The sequence below is a fragment of the Lynx rufus genome, unplaced genomic scaffold (genome assembly GCF_022079265.1).
Source record: "Lynx rufus isolate CCGP_SWC_20201006 ecotype Redwood Valley unplaced genomic scaffold, mLynRuf1.p SCAF_3, whole genome shotgun sequence".
NCBI lineage: Eukaryota > Metazoa > Chordata > Mammalia > Carnivora > Felidae > Lynx > Lynx rufus.
Window position 1 is genome coordinate 3,239,377 of NW_025814845.1, and position 19,168 is coordinate 3,258,544.

General features: G+C 58.5%; 1 protein-coding gene across 1 annotated transcript in view; it reads right to left on the bottom strand.

The window, feature by feature from the left end:
- The window catches only part of NSG1 (neuronal vesicle trafficking associated 1), a 30,598-nt gene extending 12,235 nt beyond the window's left edge, over positions 1 to 18,363 (bottom strand). The window contains exons 1-2 of the mRNA XM_047090785.1: positions 18,235 to 18,363; positions 14,551 to 14,667 (exon numbers count right to left, since the gene is read on the bottom strand). Of these exons, the coding sequence (XP_046946741.1) occupies positions 14,551 to 14,667; positions 18,235 to 18,363 (246 nt within the window). The remainder of the gene's footprint in view (positions 1 to 14,550; positions 14,668 to 18,234) is intronic.
- Between the last annotated feature and the right edge of the window lie 805 nt (positions 18,364 to 19,168).

Sequence of the window (19,168 nt, forward strand, 5' to 3'; positions counted from 1 at the left end):
TGCAATCCCCTGTCAACATCCCAGTGGCATTTTTCACAGAAATAGAACAATCTTCAAATCTGGATGGAACCACAAAAGACCCCGAATAAGCAAAGCAATCTTGAGAAAGAAGAACAAATCTGGACATATCCTGCTCCCTGATTTCAAACTATATTACAAGACAACAGCAACCAAAACAGTCCGGTACCGGCATAAAAACAGAACAGAGAACCCAGACATAAACCCGCACATAGTCAACTGACTTACAACAAAGGAGGCAAGAACATACACCGGAGAAAGGACAGTCCCTTCAATAAATGGTGTGGGGAAAATTGGAGAGCCACATGCAAAAGAATGCAACTGGACCGCTTTCTTACATAATATACAAAAACTAACTCAAAGGCAATTAAAGACAAATGACCTGTAACCATAAAACTCCTAGAAGGTGAAGGCTCCTTGACATTGGTCTTGGCGATGATTTTTTAAATCTGACCCCAAAAGCAAAGGCAAACACAGGCAACAATAAATGAGTGGGACTAGATCACACCAAAAAGCTTCTGCACAGCAAAGGACACCATCAACAAAATGGAAACGCCAACCTCCTGTGTGGGAGAAAATACTTACAAGTCATATATCTGACAAGGGGCAAGAATCCAAAATATGTAAGAACTCCTACAATCTAATGGCCAAAACCCAAACAATCTAACTTTTTAAATGGGCAGAGCATCCGAACAGACATTTTTCCAAAGGAGACCTGTGGATGGACCACAGGACCGTGAAAAGGCGCTCGACGTCGATCACCAGGGAATCAAAACCGCAGGGAGCGACCCCTCACACCTGTTTGAATGGCTGTTACGAAAAAGATAAGAGACAGCACGTGCCAGAGAGGATGCAGAGAAACAGGAAGCCTTGAGCACTGGCAGAAAAGCAAACGGGTGCGGCCACTCTGGAGGACGGTACGGCATCTCCTCCGCCAGTTAACACCAGAATTACTATGTGATCCAGCAATTCTGTTTCGGGGTATATACCCTAAAGAAGCGAAAGCACGGACTCAAACAGTCGGTACGAATACACCGTTTTCATATCCGCCTCATCCACAGCAGCCAAGACGTAGCAGCAACCTAAGTGTCCATGGATGGACGAGAGGGTGAAGAAAAGGCGGTGTGTGTGTGTGCGTGTTGCACACACACACACACACACACACACACACACACACACACAGTGGAGTAGTATTCAGCCAGAAAGAGAAGGAAATCCTGTCCCTTGCGACAACAAGGATGGACCTTGAGGGCATTATGCTAAATGAAGAGAAAGACAAGTACCTTATGAGCTCACCTCTGTGTGGAATCTAAAACAAAAAAAACAAGCTCGGGTGGGGCCCCTGGGTGGCTCAGTTGGTTGGGCCTCCCACTTTGCCTCAGGTCATGATCTCACAGTTCTTGGGTTCGAGCCCTGCATCGGGCTCTGTGCTGATGGCTCAGTGCCTGGAGCCTGCTTCAGATTCCATGTCTCCCTCTCTCTCTGCCCCTCCCCTGTTCGCACTCTCTCTCTCAAAAAATAAACATTTAAAAAAAAAATGTTTGAAAAAAATTAAAAACAAAACAAAAAAAAGCTCGGAGATACAGCGACCAGATCGGTGGGGTAAGCGAAATGGGTGAAGGTGGTCAAAGGTACAAACTTCTAGTTTTAAGGTAAGTAAGTCCTGGGGGTACGATAGAGAAGAAGAATACCGTGTTGTATGTTTGAAAGTGGCTAAGAAATTAAACCTTGAAAGTTCTCATCACGTGTACAAACTGTAGCTGTGTGGTGATGGTGTTCCCTGGACTCCATTTTGGTGATCATTTCACGACATGTACAAATACGGAGTCTCTGCGTCTCACTCCTGAAGTTAATGGTGTGTGTACAACAGTTCGCAATTAAAATCCATACGCACGCACACACGATCTCACGTCCTAAGGCAGTCTTTAACCTGTCCCTCGAATTTGGAAGCCGCGACTGTGTTTGGTTCACGGCGCCCCATCTGTTTAGGTTTAAAAATAAGCCCCATCTCTCGGCGGGGCTGTGGGGAACCACTCTTCTCCTGGAACCCGGCCTGGGCCTTGCAACCAGGATTCCCAGGCCTGATGACCGAGGAGCCCACGGAACCAAGGAAAGCGAACGTGACGGTTCCCGGAGGACTCAAAGGAGGGAGGCAGAGAAATCCAGGGACAGTCGGGAGGCAGCACCTGGTGTAGCAAAGCCCTTCCCCTGCGGGTTGTCCCCGCTCTTTCCCCCACACCTCTGCAAACTCCAAGCCTCTCCTGGGCCCCAGGGTCTGCACAAACCTGGGAAGTGCCCCATGGTCGGAAGAGAAATGTGGGTTTCCTACTCACCACCTGGCATAGGGCACCCCTGCGGTTATCGTGGCCTGAGGAGAGCGCCCCGGGCCTTTCCAGAAAGATCCCCAGCCGGCTCAGAATTGGCTCCTGGCTCTGCCACCTGCCAGCTGTGTGCCTAAGCAGGTCACCTGCGTATCTTACGTCTGCAGGCGGGGAACAAAGCCTCGTGCTCTTCCACGTTCATCAGGAGAATGACTAGGGATCAGGGCTCTGAAGAGATGTCAGCCTCATGTGCTAGGCCCATTATGGGTTAAACTGTGTCTTCCCCTCCCCAAAATATAGAAGTTCTACACCCTGCTACCTTTGAATGTGGCCTTATTTGGAAATAGGGTCTTTGCAGATGTGATTAAGTTGAGGTCATTAGGGTGGGGCCTAACCCAATTTGACAGTGTCCTTATGAAAGGGGAGACAGGACACAGAGACCTACACGCAGGGAGAAGCTCGAGAAGATAGAGGGTGGGAGGGACGTGTCTGTAGCCGAGGGCCGCCAGGAGCCACCAGAAACTGGGAAGAGGCAAGGAAGAACTCCCCTCCAGCCTTCAGAGGAAGCACGTCCCCGCCGTATCTGGGCTTCTGACCCTCGGAACGGAGATACGCCCCGTCTGCTGGCTAAGCCCCCAGCGGTGAACCTGCCACGGCGGCCCCGAGGGCTGGAGCTGTTTCTGGGGGGGCCAGGGCTGGCTCGCATCCCCTGAGGTGTTCTCCGTCTGCTGCCATCCCTGTCCCTTCCCCAGCATGCCAGGTTGGGTCACCTGCTCTCCTCCTCACCCTTTGAAGCCCTGGCCGGGCCCCTGCCTCCCCTCCAGGAAGGCTCTGGAACATCCCAGCGTCTCCCAGCACCAGCAGCACAAGCATGGGCACCGCACAGCCCAGCATCTACTGTTTCCGTGCTTCAAGTGAAACGAAACTGTGTCCCAGTTTGGAGAGTCTCACCAACCTCCCCACTCCCGTGAGACAGCTAGGCACATTCTAGAAAGAAGTGTGAAATTACTTAGAGCTGTTTCACGGGAGTACCCTTTAGGCTGTTTCCTATGTCAACACACCCTGACCAGAAGCATCCTGGGGAGCCCCCAGCCGCCAGCGGCCCCACCTTTCAACCAGTTCCAGAATAGTCTGACTAGAAGACAAACTGGCCACTCGCTGCCCAACGCGCGTCAAGAGCCCTGGGTTCCAGGCCCGCCAGGCCCACACGCATCGTGACTCCGGAAAGGGCACGTGGCCCCTCTCCGCCGGGAAGTGGCCATGCCAGCCCAGCCCCCGGGTTTACGGTGGGGAGCCCAGGAGACCCCAGCTGGGCAGTCGGGGGTGGGCAGGGCGAGCCCTTGCTTCACAAAGCCCATCCCCTCACGGTGTTGCAGCACCGGGACACGGAAGATGCTCAGAGACCATCGCATCTGGCACCTTGACGTGTGACGGAGGCCCGGTCGCTGAAAAGGCAGCACCTTCGAGTCAAGCCAACGAGACCCCCAGGTAGTCCGACGGGCCCAGGGACACACGCAGGCAGCGAAGCAGCAGCCACGTGCAGTGGCCCAGCCTGAGCACAAAAACAGGGGCGGAACCATGGCTGTGTTAGAATCCCAGGAGCCTCTGAGGATCCCAACACCAGGACCCCACCCAGAGCGAGGGAGAAGACGGGGGGGGGGGGGGGGGGGGGGAGGGCAACGACTAGGCCTCAGGAGCATTTAAAACTTCCCAGGCACTTCCCGTGCACAATCTAAGCTGAGGACGAGGTCAACGGGGTAAACCCCTTCTGCATGGGATTGCTGGAGCCTGAGGGCTGCTGAGCTCCCCTCCCCCCACCCAGCCTGGGCACTCCTGTGCCCAAACACCACTATTAAGGGTAGCTCCAGAGACTGCCACCACACTCTGCGCTCTAGCAGACGGTTAACCACGGCTCGTGGACTCCTCCTGACGGCTCCCGAAGGCAACACCATGGGCTGCGTTTTACCCTCGGGGACGCTGAGGCTCAGACGCGTAGGTGGCCGGCCCAGGGCACACCGGCTGGGTAAGCCGAGTGGTGTCTCCCAAGGACATCCAGGTCCTAACCCCTGGAACCTGTGCACATCATCTGCTACGCAAAAAGTGACTCTGCCCCTGCGAGGAGACCTCCTGGAATATCCGGGTGGGTGTGAGCGAAGTCCCAGGCGTCCTTGCGGGAGGGAGCAGAGGAGACAGAGCAGGGACTGGAGGACGCCGGGCCAGGTGGAAGAAGGGGCCACGAGCCAAGAAGCGTGGGGGCCGTGGCTCTGGCGGCTCCAAAAGCCCAAGAGACCGAGCCCCCCAGCGGGAGCCCCCCAGCGGGAGCACCTGCCAACACCCGGATGCAGCCCAGTGACACTGACTCGGGGCTTCTGACCCCCCAGGACCGTAAGAGAATCCGTGCGTGTTGTCCTGAGCCACCCAGGTGGTGGCACTTTGTTACAGACGCCCCCAGGAGCTCATTCGCCTCCTCCGGAGCGCAAGGCCCCAGCGCGCGCCGAGGGAGACGGAGTCACTGGACCCAGCTGGCCGGCGGCCCATCTTCTCAGCAAGTACTTACGGAGCAGCCCCCGGGCACCCGGAGCCAACCCGAGCATCCCCACGTCAAATGGAGCACAAGTTCCGTTGCCAGAGGTGCCAGTCGGTCTGGGTTTTGTGAAGCAAACGATCACACACGGGAAGGAGGGGGGCCCCGGGGCCGCTGTGCCCCCCACGGGCTCCTGGAGGGCCTGGGCTGCCAGACGGACGGCGCCTGCTATCGCCTGCGCTCGGGCGGGGCTGTGGGCAGGGGTGGGGGGCAGGGAGCCCCCGCGCTGGAGAAGCACCTTTCCTTAGAAGCAGGGCTGTTCTTTCAGAGCCGTCGTCTCTGCCGGGCACCCCAGGGCCCAGTGCTGGCGATGGACGCTCTCCCTGGCCCACAAAAATGGTTTTCAGTTTTGTTGTAAAACCAGGAAGAAGGGGCGCCTGGGTGGCGCAGTCGGTTAAGCGTCCGACTTCAGCCAGGTCACGATCTCGCGGTCTGGGAGTTCGAGCCCCGCGTCAGGCTCTGGGCTGATGGCTCGGAGCCTGGAGCCTGTTTCCGATTCTGTGTCTCCCTCTCTCTCTGCCCCTCCCCCGTTCATGCTCTGTCTCTCTCTGTCCCAAAAATAAATAAACGTTGAAAAAAAAAAAATTAAAAAAAAAAAAAAAAAACCAGGAAGAAAAGAACAGTATGATGATAATGGGTCCAGCCTGGATTATATTCTTCAGACCGAGACAGTCATATGCTAATGTCCTGTTTTCTTTTCTTAAGGACGAAGGGGCTTACAAAGGCAAAAAAGGGCCCCGGGGCCCTGCCTTCTTCCACCTACGGAATCCCAGGTGGCTGGTGGACATTCTCAAGAAGGTGGCTACCTTGACCTGTCCTTGGCCCCACCGTATCAGCCCTGCTCTCCCCTGCGTGGTGTGAACTCATCACGACTCGGGAGGGGGGGAGGGGCAGGAGGAGGAGGGGAATCCCTACTGTGCTTGGGGAAGACGTGGGGGCGGGGGGGTCTGGGTCTCGGAGGAGGAGCTCATGAGGGCAGCAAGGGTGGAAGGCGTGTTCGCAGAGGAAGAAGGCTGTGCCAAAGCCCAGAGGCATTTGGGGACGCGGTGCGTTCGGCCAGTGTGGCTGGCACATCACATGTCCTGCAGGAGGGGACCCAAGCCAGGTGACACAGGTCCCTGTCTGCCACATCAAGAAGCAGGAACCCAGACGGTTCCTGGGCACTTGCAGAATTCCAGGAGGCAGCCGCCTCTTTGTGACAAGTTACCATTTGTCACAACACTAGGAGGCTCCAAGTTAGCTGAAGGACACGTTCGCCACCGATGTGTGCGTGCGTGTGAGCGAGAGTGAGTGAGAGGAAGCAGATTCTACATCACCCCCAAATGTGTATCACTTCTGTGCAGCTGTCAGTAAAAGCTCCAGAGCAGGAGACTGTGGGAGGCAATCACGGCTGTTCTACCGGAGCTGGACTCCTGGCCGTGTCCACCGGCACTTGCCGCGTGGGGGCCCAGGCCGTGCCTTGGGCCGCGGCCTTCCAGCGACCAGGGGCCAGCCCAGCACAGGGTGTCCGCTGTGTTTGTGCCACTGACTCTCCGGGACCCAGAAAAGGCTACAGATCCCTCTCCGAATCATGCTCGAGATACGCACAACACCATACCTGGGACGGCGCGGAAAACCCATCGTGCTGAAACGCTGTTGTCAGAAGACCGCAAAAGATATAAACTGATGATACATATACACTTGTTTCTTTATTAAATCAAGCAAGATCTGAGAAATACCGTGATTTCAAAGAAAGGAGGGGATCCGGGCACCAGCTACGGCGTGACACAAAAACGCCAGTGCTCTGCACCGGTGAGGGTCACAGGCAGCACTCGCCCTGCTGTCGTTCACTGCCTGCGGCCAAAGGGAAAGGACTTGAACTCTGCAAACGGAAAAACACTGCTAAAAGAAGTCAGGGAAGACGCAAAAAAACAGGGATCCCAAACAGCTGAAAGCAATCTTGAAAGCAAAGAGTAAGTGGGAGGACTCATCTTCCCCAATTTCAAAACTTACTGCAAAGCTACAGTAATTAGGACAGTGCGGTACTGGCATAAGAATAACCATATAAACGGGATGGCACAGAGAGTCTAGAAATTAAACCCTACGTCAAGATCAACTGGTTTCTGAATCGAGTCGCCATGCCCATTCAGGGAGGCAAGAACAGTCCCTTCAACAACTGGTGTTGGGACGACTGGCTTTCTACAGACAGAAGAAGCTCGAAGCTCGACACCTACCCCACACCAGCCACAAAAATTAACTCCAAATGGAATAAAGACCTAAATGTGAAAGCTAAAGCCATAAAACTCTTGGAAGAAAACACAGAGGTAAATCTTCATGACCTCAGACTTGGCAGGTGGCACACCTCTCCTGCTGGGGGCCCCCGGGAGAGGTCAATGGTGTCTTAGAAGTACCACCGAAAGCACAAGCAGCGAAAGAAAAAATAAATCGTACCTCAAAACGTTTAAGTTTTGTGCCAGATTATGTTTTTGTGCAAAGACATGAAAAGGCGACCCACAGATAGTAGCAAACATCTGCAAATGACAGATCTGATGAGGAGCTGGTGTCCAGAATGCAACTCAACAGCACAAAAGCAACCCAGTTCGAAATGGGAAAGGACTTGAACAGACACCTCTCCAGACAAGATGCACGAACGGCCAGCCAGCGCGGGGGGAAAAGCACTCAGCGTCATCAGCCCCCCGGGAAATGCAGATCAAAACCACAGTGAGACACTGCCTCGCAGCCGCTAGGACGGCTAGAATTGAAGGGACGGAGGATGACAGGTGCCGGCGGGATGTGCAGAAACCGGAAGCCTTGCACACGTTGCTGGGGGTGCTGGGGGACGGCGCAGCTGCCAGAGAAAACAGCAGCTCCTTGGTGTGTCAGACACAAGATCACCGCGCGAACCGGCAGCTCCGCTCCCGGGTGCAAACCCAGAAGAACGGAAAACAGGTGTTCAAACAAAAGTTGCATGTGAACGTTCACAGCGGCGCTGTTCCCGCCAGCCAAGAGGAGGAAACGGCCCCAGTGCCCATCCGTGGATGAAGGGATAAATCAGACGGTCTAGCCATACTACCCAGTATTAGTCATAAAAAGGAACGAGGCGGGCGCCTGGGTGGCTCAGTTGGTTAAGTGCCCAACTTTGGCTCAGGTCATGATCTCACGGTTCGTGGGTTCGAGCCCTGTGTCAGGCTCTGTGCTGACAGCTCGGAGCCTGGAGCCTGCTTCGGATTCTGTGCCTCCCATCCTCTCTCTCTCTTTCTCTGCCTCTCGTGCGCTCTCTCTCTCTCTCTCAAAAAATAAATCAACATTAAAAAAAATTAGAAAAGAAGAAGAAATGAGGCACCCATCTGCCACGACACGGATGATCGGTGAAAACACACCGGTGACAGAAGCCGGTCACAGAGGGCCATGTGTTGTATGGTTCTATCCATGTGAGATGTCCAGAACAGGCACATCCGGAGACAGAATGTACATCAGTGACTGCTCAGGGCCGACAGGGCAAGGAAACAGGGTGACTGCTAATGGGCAGGGGGTCTCCTGTCGGGGTGATGAAATGTTCTGGAACTACACAGTGGTGATGGTTGGACAACAACGCAGATCACATGTCACTGAACTGAACACTCTGAAGTATAAAAGTTACGTTACGTAGATTTGACCGCACTAAGGAAAGATGGGCCAGGGAGAGAGACAGGAGGCAGGCAAGACACAGGCTGGGGCAGAGGTCCCGGCAGCCCGGCCCCAGAGGCAAGACGGAGCTGAGGGATGTTTTCTGGAAGGAACAGCCAGGAATGGATGGCAAACAAGATGTGGGCCTCGGGGCAAACTTTATAAGGAGGGGACCACGTACCCTGGATTCTTAGGACAGTCCTGGCTGCTGGTTACCGCCCTGGCATCCCCAGTGTGCAGTGTCCACGGTCACTCTCAAAAGCGTCCCAATCTGGGCCATAAGTTATATAGCCACTCAACTTACAAGACCCTGGTGCACACCCTAGTTGTCTAAGGATCAGTGGGGAACGGGGCAGCACCCCCGTTTTACAGGTGGGGCTTCCTCTCCTGCTGGGGGCCCCTGGGAGAGGTCACTGCTCGGAGGGGGTGGGACTGGGACATCCAAAGTGGGGGAGAGCTGGCCCGCAGGTCCTGTGCAGCTGCCGGTGTGGGAGACAGAGCTTGGTGGGCTTTGGGGTGGCAGGTGGATGTGGGTCTGAATCCTGTTTCCACGGGAAACAGGCTGCCCGTCCGCCTGCTCCTTAACCTCTCTGACCTTCGTTCCCCGCCTACAAAGTCAAGCCAGCGAGATCAACCTTCAAGATTGTTACTAACACAAAAAGGAATGACACTCGTAAAACTCGGCGCCTGAGTCGGCTCTGGGTCGATGGCTGCTAGGTGCTCCCTCCTCCGCTCCCTCTGCCCTCCCCCCTCAGGGGGGAGGGGAAAGGAAACGTGTTTTCTGCTGAGTAATGCAGTAAAAAAAAAAAAAAAAAAAAAAAAAAAACTTGGAAAAATAGGATGAATCCTGACATCTTCAAGCATGTGCAACACTAAATATTTTAGGTAACCGACAAAAAAGTGAACACACAGACACCCCCTCTCCAAGATGACTCAAACCACTTATTATCCGATTCTGGATGAAGCCCCCACTCGACAGCTGGGCCAGAAAACCGTGGGCTCTGCCACCTCAGAACCTGGCATCCGAGTCCCGCGGGACGCTCGGCTGAAGGTTACGGGGGTGTCCAAACAATTCTGGGATCTCCAGTGCCACTGCTTGGAGACCTCCCCCACTGCCGAACGCCAAGGAAATGGTGTTGCCGTTCATAAATATTTAACAAATGCGTCTCGAAACACACCGGGGGATCACTGGAGAGTGTGGAAAACAAGCTGGGTGCACAGGAAGCTCAAGGTCATTAAGGAGGTGAGAAGAAGGTACCAACCACCCACAGAATCATTTGTGACGGGATGCAAAGGGATGCCCCCCCCGTAGGATCCACCGCCAACACAGGGGGCCATTTAGACGAACTCGGTCTCTCCTCCTAGGACATCCTCCCAGCTCTGCACGGACCACGAAAGGCGTTCACGTGCAAGGCTGACCTTGGAATCTCACGGAGCCCCAGAGGAAACACGGCCCCAGGGGAGGGGGTGCAGGTTGCTCACCCAAACCCTCAACTCACAAAGAGAAGGCGTGTGGGTCTCAGAAACGTCAACAGCTCTCCCTCGCGGCAGCCACGGAGCATAAAGGGCTCAGGAGAGCCCCGACGGAGCCTTCCTTTAATCTGCCTAATTACGGCCCCTCCATCTTCCAAGATGGGAGGGGGGCGTTAAGCAAGCAGCCCCAGCCGCACCCTGACACCCCGCCCTGCGTGGGTGAGTGGGAACACGCGACTGAAAAGATGTTTAGGTTTACTTAATTTGAGAACCATCTCAGCCTGTGTTTATTCTCCGCATAAATACACCTCCAATTAATTAAACGAGCACTTCCCTCCTTGACTAACCTCTTCACAAGCCTAGGCTTTTGGCCGCTGCTGGGTGATTCATCCAGCAATCCCAGTGTGGCGGAGTCTTACAAAACCCTCTCCCCATCAGCGGTTACCTAGCAACCAGCCTAGCAACCTGGGAGCCAAGAGATTCATCCCCGAGCGATAACCATAAAGTAACATCCAAAAAGACATCTCGTCTCAAGGATGCCGTCCAAAGGTATATAAAGAGGAGGCGCAAAGCAGCCGGCTTCCCCGCTCCCGAACCGCACAAATTAGAGACAAAGGGGGACACGTTATTTACTTGTTGCTCCAACAGCTGAAAGACGCAGTTCCATTCCCGCAATTCACACAGGGAGACGAAAAGAACGGAGGCGGCGGCTGGGCTGGGAGCCACACAGAAGCCGCCCAGTCACCGAAAGGATGAGGAAGAGGTTCTGTCCAAAGCAAAGCTGTGACGGAGCCCCCAGCATGGCCCAGGGTGGAGGCCGAACCTTCCATCACAGATCCGACTCCGGGTCAACCTTCCCCCCCCCCCCCCCCCCCCGCCAAGTTCCCCAACCCTCGGCCAGCTGATGCGTCGCAGGAGGAGCGTGCCTTATTGTGGGCTCCACTCAGAGACGCCAGACACCTAATTGGGCAAGAAAAGGCTGGGAGAACATTCCAGAACGGTGAACACCATCAGCACTTCAGAAAGGTGCCGGCCCTCCTGAGCCTGCCCTGCCCTTGTGCTAGAATGCACCTCCAGCCACGAAGGGCCACGGGAGAGCTCATCGTCACAAGGCACATTCCCAGGGTCCAGGTCCCTCCGCTAGAATCAAACTTCAGGTGATTCTACCGCAGGCGGCCCCCGACCACACTTAGAGGAACAGTGCACTGGGGGCCTCCCCTCACACACAGACCCCACAGCAGACGCGTGGGGAACCAGGTTAACTCTCCCTCCCTGTTGAGAATGGTGTCGGGGCACAAGCCCGAGGTGCCCACAGAACGCAGGTCCTTCAGCTGTGAGCGTCTGGCCCACAGGCCTCCAGGTCAAGCTGGCCAGGCCACACGGTTCAGGTGGCAATCTGCCCCTGACCGTGACCTTGGGGGTCATCTGCCTGGCCGGGAGGGAACCGGTGACACGTGGAAAGGACTTACATCCACATACAGCCCAGAGAGAGGGCTCCATGGGGAGGCTGCCTTACTCAACAAGCAAGGGTCCGGCGGGAAAACCCTGGAAATCTCCCCAAGTCCCCATGCACTCTGGGGCCCCCAGCATGGCTAGTCACCCAGTGATTCATCAAGCTGTTCCCGTGCCTATATATAGCCCCAAAGAGGAGAGGCTGTCATCCTGGCTGGCAGAGAGAGGCCACACTGCTGGACCTTGCCAGGACATCTGGTCACACCTAGAGAAGCATGGCCCAAGAATGGCCCCTCAGAGGAGGGCCCGGGGCGGAAGGGAGCCTGGACAACATGACACGAAAGGAAGAGACCAGAGAAAACGATGCTCGCCCTGGAGAACACTCGGGGGTACGTGGCCCACCACACATCCCGAGGCTGCCAGCGAGGAAGGTGACTTGTTGACCCGGAGCCCGGCTCCGTTTAGATGCTGCTACTGTCTCCTAACATTTGGCAATGGGAACCCCAGGAGGGTCAGGTTAATCCCCGGAGGCTGCATGGCGGAGCTGGTATCTGAGCCGGGACTGGAAGGAGCTGGAAGGCAGAGCCCAATGGGGAGGTGTGCCTAGCAGGCCGTGTGGTGGGAAGGCACTGGCCTCGGAGACACGGACTAGTCCGAAGGACCCCAGCCCCCTGGTGACCACCTGGGACTCGAAAACCTCACCTGTGAAACGGGCGAGCACCGCCCCCTCCGGGGTGGTCGTGAACCCTAAGGAGGCGGCAGGTGCTAAGCACACGGACTTGCCTGGACTGTTCATGCGGAAAACCGGGGAGACGGGCTCACTGCAGTGCAGTGCTCTACTGAGCGCCTGCTGTATACATCACCTTCTCAGACATCCCCCAGCAGGAGGAGGCAGAGGTGAGACAGGATCCTGCCACCACAGCCCAGTCCACAGGGACGGGCTCAGATCTTCTGGGCAACGGGCACCAGGTAACCACACAGATGCTCGGCTGTGGCTGCCCAAAGCCCTCGTGGCCAATGTGCGTCACCCGTGCCTTAAACAGGGAACCTGGGGACCTACAGCAGGTAAGCATGCGGGGAAAGCACCGGAGCTGGGGGACAGAGCCTGCACCCAATGGACCACAACAGACGATGGGCAGCCGTTCAGGTGCCACGCTGCACCCCACTCCGCGGGGACGTAAAACGCCAGGGCTGAGAAGGGCAAAGGTCAAATCCGGAATGAGAAACCCAGATATCCAGGTGGTGTCAGCCATCAGAATGATGGATATGATGACCTTGAAACCGAGGTCATTTCTGCTTGGGCCGGCAGGCGGCAAATCCCCAGGGCACGCACCGCGCAGGTCACGTGAGTGGCCGCAGATGAGGCACCTGCTAAGCCGGCTGGCCAGAGTGGAAAAAGACGTCGACCTTGAGTCAGTCCAACCCGGTCCCGGTCATGAGCTTAAAGCCACAGATACACTGCCGAGCCGGGAGCCACCGGACGAGCTTCTCAGCCCACATACCGTCCTTATGGCACCAGCGGGAACCACAGACGTGGGCCTCTCTGCGCCTCAACGTTCCCGCCGGAAAGGGGCTCTCCTAGAAGTACCCACCTCTCGGGGCAGACAAATAACACGGGCGAGCACCCCGCGGACGCAGCAGATCGTGACTCTGACGGGTCCGCGGGCCAGGCAGGCCCTGCACGGTGTCCGTCCAGCCCACGAGGCAGGCCGGAGCGATGGGAAGGAGGGACTCAAGGTCACAGCGCACCCCGGCTTCGCCAGTCACCCCGCGGAGCCGCCTCACCTCTGCAGGCTTCGCTCGCACCTAGCGACCGACCCACGGGGTTTCATGAGCTAGAACCGCACACGGTGCGTGAGGTGCTGTGGGAACTGCTGGGAGTGTGGGTGTGCGAGCATCTGTGCACCCAGACACGAGCAGACTGCTCACACAGCCACACGGGGTGAACGGAGAGGCAGCCGCGGCCCCTCTGCAAGGTCTGGGCCACCCAGTGGCGTCTCTCAAATCACCCCTTTGAATCTGGGTGACGGGCACCGTTTTACCACGTCTTGTTTCCCAAAGAACAAGTCCCCAGAAGATCAGTGTCTTAACTTCCTCCTCAAGCAGCCCAGCTGTTCCCACCCTCAGAGACCACCCAGCCTGTGGGGGAGGCTCCATTCCGCCCCCCACTTGGCTGGAACCCCGCCCCTTCCAACAGCTCTTCCCCCCCTAGAGAACCATCCAGAGACAGGCCTCCCCCCCTCCATGAGTGAGCGCTTCCAACGGCCCGTGCACAGACCACACTGGCCACCAAGCCCCGTGCCTCCACACCCTGCCGGGGCCGGTGAAGGACGGAGGCTGACCCCCAGACAGCTGGGACTGCCCCGGCCCTCAACTTCCCCACCTGCAAGATGGGTTATAGACCTGCCCCCTGGGGAGGAGGGTCACTGAGCTCGGCTGGCACAAGTAAGGGGCCCAGAACCGGGTCTCGCATGTGGGGAGTAGGCCACCTTATCTTTGTTAGTCTGCTTCCTCCCTGGAACTTTGGAGGTAAAGACTTCAAGTCTGGAAAGTGATTTTCCCCACGTGGGTGACCGCTGTCTAAAAGAAGGTTTAGGGGTGGGTTTTCCCCTTGGACTCACGGCTATAGAGAAGGATCCGGTGGCGGCCAGAGGGGCGGTGGCGGGTGGTGAAGTCGGGGAAGGGGGTGGAGAGCACTTACCGTGAGGAGCACCGAGTAACGGACAGAGCTGTTCAACTGCTACGCTGCACCCATATACCCGCGACTAACAGAACACGGTGTTAGTTATGCTGGAATTTTTTTTAAAAAGTCGTATGTTAAAATTGAAAAACGTAAACACTAAAAAAACCCAAAAAGCCCAACCACACTAAGTTACGTGTGGTCATTCTGGAAAAGCAAGGAAATGAAGAAAACTTAAAAGCCACAGGGCTGGTTTTGCACAGCGGGGGTCAGCCAGATGAACCGTGTCTTGTCCCGACCCCCGTCACTTCGTGGGTCAGCTCGGCGGTTCCCTCCTGGACACAAAGGCAGCATAGTCCCCATCGGGGGCCACTCACCTTAAACCTCTCGGTGACCCCCTCGGTGATGCTGACGGTGAACTCGGCTATCTTGGGAGGGCGCACTTTGCCCTTCTTGCGATCGGGCTCGTACTGGGTCTTAGTTTTCACCACCACCTTGTTGGGGAAACAGAGAAGCAGAGCGTCAGGGGTGCGGCCAGATACATCCAGACACAAAGAGGGCGGTCGAGTCGCTGTTTGGCCACCAAGTGTTTGGCAAAAAGAACGAGGACAGCCCCCATCTATGGGAAATCTCGATGCCGGGGACTTCTAAGAAACTACCCGTTAATAACCCTGATAGCAGCCCCAGGAGGAAAGTATGATAACTCGGGGGCAGAGGAGTTAAGCCGATAGGTGGCAGGGTGGACTCCTGACACGGTGCTCATTCCGCTCGTATCGCAAGCCCAGTGGTTGGGAGAGAGCGCTTGGTTTCCCTTGGTCTCTACGCCGTGGGCAAAGTGAGGCAACAGGGGATTAACCGTTTCCCTCCAGGGACAGGAAGGAGCAGGGGCCAGCTCGCAAGGAAGTCGACCTCGTGGCTGTCTCCACCGCACGATCCTCTCCCTCTTCTGCCCCTGCAACGGCCCCCAGAGGGTCTCCCTCCTCTTCTTCCCCTCTGCCCCCTGTGAAGTGGGAGAGGCGTTTGCACCCAGGAAACCGGCCCTACCCTGCCCCGTACACCCCCTTCCCCTGTGGCCCCCCCAGCTTCAGATGAGCCCCGGCCCGCCCTCCAGCCTCCTCCCTCGGGCTCCCGGCCCCCTCTTCCTCACACCTGCGGCCGGGACGGTTTCCTCTCCTGTCCCCACCGGGCAGGGAGGCGCCAAGAGCTCACACGTCTCCAGCCCCTGGTCCCCCGCTTCCAGAAGCCAACAAGTGGCCGCTGGACTGCGGAGAGCCAGCGACCCCCACGCTCTTCCTCCCCCAGAGAGGGCGGCACGCAGCTTGGGGGAGACACTCGGGCAGACCTAGGAAGACCCAGCGAGTCAGGAGCTGGAGACGTTGTCCGAGGGAGCCGGGACCCTGGAGCCAGCCTCCAGGAAGAAATCGGAAGAGAAAGCGGCCCGTGCCAGCCGCCACCGAAAAGTGACCCAAGGGCCACGCTCCTGCTTTCTTCTTTGTTCCTTTCTGTGCGCGCAGCTCTGCAGACATTGAGAGGGAGGGCGTGCCTGGAGTGACAGCCTGGGCGCCCACGTGGGGAGGGGCAGCCGGCTCCGAGGCAGTGTCTGCGCATCACCCTACTGTCCTCAAGTCCCAACCGCACCTGACTGGCTGTGTGACCTTGAGCACGTGCCTGACCGCTCAGAACCTCAGGGTCCTGGCCCGCAAGCGGGAACAAGGCGTCTCCGACTGGGCTGCAGTAAGGAGGAGGAGGGAGCCCGGTCGGTATTCTATCAGCCCGGATCCCTCTGCATCTTCCACTGACACTAGACGACCTTGGACAAGACCCTCTATTTCCACATCTGTACCACAGGGGCAGCAGGCAGCAACGGTAGTTCCCTCCTAACGTCAGCTCGTTAAAGAAACGTAAGCCCGTCCAGCACGCAGACAAGTGCCTGGCCCCTGAGGAGCGTTCATCAGATGTCCGGGGAGATGCCCCGACGTTGCTGCCACGTGACTGCTGTCCCTGGGGCACCTCAGCACTCAGTACACATGCTCAGGACAGATTCCACCTGGAACCCTGACAGCGTTCCCTGACCCCATAAGCCACGCCACCTGGGACAGGTGACATCGCCCCCCTGAACCCTGGCTGTGAGCATCACAGCGCTGTTGTTCAGGTTAAGCGAGGTCTAGAGTGACACATGTCTGGTCCCGAGCAGGGCGGGGCATGAGGCCCTGCCAGAAGCTTCTGTATCCGGGAGGAGTGTGGCCTTCGGCCACGTGACCTTGGGCACATCTCGTGAACTCTTTGAGAGTCGGTCTACTCATCCGTGGCCGCTGAAATCTTCCAGCCTAATCGTTGGTTCCTGCTACAATTCCTGTCCCTGGAGCATCGTTGCCAGCTCCCTCTCTCTGTCTGAACACCCCCAGGGATGGGAGGCTCGTTCTCTTTCCGACCTACCTGGGCCACTTCTGGACGGCACAGCAGGTTGGCCAATGGATTGCACACCTGCCTGAAATCCCCCTCCCTGGTATAAGTCAACTGAGTGCCAGACGGTTCTGGAATGGAACAGACTGAGGGCCCAAGAGGAGGCTCAGGCTGAGCAGCGGGAGTCACCTGACAGAGGTGCTGCCTCAGGACGCAGCGTTGCTGGCACAGGCTGCCACCACTCTTGGGCTGAGCTGGGAGGGGAAGGTGGGGGCGGTGGGGCCGGGCTGAGCTGGCCCGCAGGTCCAACTCCCCCGCCCAGCTGAGGCAGCCCGGCCCCACCCCTCCCCCAAGCTCCTCGGGACCATCGGTGCCCCAGAGTGGCCCCACGTGGCCTGGGTGCACAGGTGCGACGAGCTGATCCTCTTGAACTCAAGACACCTGCTGCCAGCCACGATCCTGCCCCTGCCCCCCAACCCAAAACACAGACAATAAAGTTGGGGGGACAGAAACCACTCCAGAGAGCTGAGTAGGTCAAAGAGTCCACATGGGAGTAAAGGAATCTTCCAGAAAGGAAGGACCCACCGCTGCAGATATTCCCCCCCTCCCGGTCCCCGCCTGGTGGTCAGCAATCCCCAACGTGCGGGAATAAAAGACAAAGACCTGAGTCAGACCGTCCTCACCAGGGCTAAATGAGACAACACGAGGAAACGCACTTTGGGGAATAGAAGGAGCTTAGTCGCGGCCAGGGTGGTTTTTAAGCAGCGGCAAGGTGGTCAGAACGGATGCCGTTTATTACCGTTTCAGGTCTGAGCTTTACAATACCATTGTGGAGACTTTCAAACATCGTATGTTTACCTTTTTAAGTGTTAGCTCTTGAAAATATTCTCCTCGATGTACAGAAACTACTTGATTGGATACTGTATTGAAGAAAAGAAGGGACTCTTCAAATCCAGCAAAGAGAACCCACTTTGGGGAAAGGATGACGAATGATTGATTGTCCGCGGCTACACTAACACACACTAATACCCGGGCGGGTGAGCGGAGAGAGCCCAGACTTGAAGATTTCACAAAAGGAACAAAGAGAGGCGGGAGGCTCCCTGTAAGAAGGGACACCTTGCAGCGAGTCTGGGAGGGGCGGGCGGAGAGGATGCGGACGGGAATTCAGCCCCTGAGGAGGGTCCATCTGGCCAAAGAGAGGGGCCTCCCCACCGCGAGGGGGCAAGTCAGGCTGACACCGCGCCACCTGGGGAGGCACGCGGGGCAGCCGCGCCCCTAGACTCACCCCGGACCCACGGCCCCCTGCTACCCTGAGGCAGGGCTGGGGCGGCGGCTGTGGCGCCAGGGACCTCTCTCGGACAAGACGCCCACGAAAATCAAGAAGGGACCTTTCCCCCACCGCGCTCCCCGGTCAGGACGGAGCTGTCACCCAAGGCGGGGGGCGGGGGCAGGGGGCCGGGGGTGGGGGGAGCACGTCTCCCGATCCGGAATCCCGCGCGGGCACGTCGTCCTCCCGGGGGGCTTCCTCCCTCCGCCCGGGCTCGCCCCCACTTCGCCTCGCCAGCGCACCGCCGCGCGTCTCTTTTGTTGCGGCCGCCGCCCGAGACTTGGGGGTGCGCACCCGGCGGCGCGGGGGTGCCGGGGGGGGGGGCTCTCACCTTGTCCGGGGGCGGGAACTGCAGCTGATTGACATCGAGGGGCGTCATCAGGGGGATGGTGTCGAAGCCATCCTCCAGCAGCGGCTGCTTGGTGCCCTTCTCCGCGAAATTGTTCCCCAACTTCACCATCGTTCCGGGAGACCCGAGGCTAGCGCCTGCGAGGGAGGGCCGAGCGGGAGTCACCGCGAGCTCGCCCGCCCCCGGGGAGGAGTCGGGAGGACGCCGACCCGGCGGGGCTGGGGACGGTGGGGGGGGGGGGGGTCCCGGCCCCTCCCCCCGCGGGACCCGAGCGCAGGGGCGCACCGCGGCCGGGGAGGGGGCGCGCCCCGTCCCGGAGCCCCGCGCGGAGCCTTCCCACCCTCCCGTCCCCCGCGCGCCGTCCCCGTCCACCCGCCGGGGAGCCCGGCGGCCGCGGACCCCGCCCCGGGCGGAAGGGGCGGAAGGGTCGGGCCCGCCGGCCGCACTCACCCACGCCGGCTCGCAGGTCTGGCTCCGAGCGCGCCGCGAGCCTCCGCGTCGGCCGCTCCCGCGCGCAGCAATGGCGGAGGCGGCGCCGCGCGGGGCCGGGCGGGGGAGCCGAGCGATTGGGCTCGCGGCCGCTCCCTCCTCCCGCTCGCCGCCTCCCTTCCCGCCGCCCCCGGGGCCGCCCGTGCGCCGGCGAGTGCGCGGGCGGCGGCGGCGGCAACTCCGCCCTGACGCAGCGCGCGGGGCCGCACAAAGGAGCGCTCCCCGGGGACCCGCGGCCGCTCGGCGGCGGGGGGCGCCCCGGGAACGCGGGCGGGGGCGCGCGCGCGCGCGGCGCTGGGAGGCGCGAAGGGGGGGCAGCCCCCAAAGTGGGGGGAGGGGCGGGGGCCGTGCGCGGCGGCGGGCACCCGGGAGGGGGGAGGGGGCAGGGGGCGTCCCCGCGGCCAGGAGGCGCGGGTGGGAACGGAGC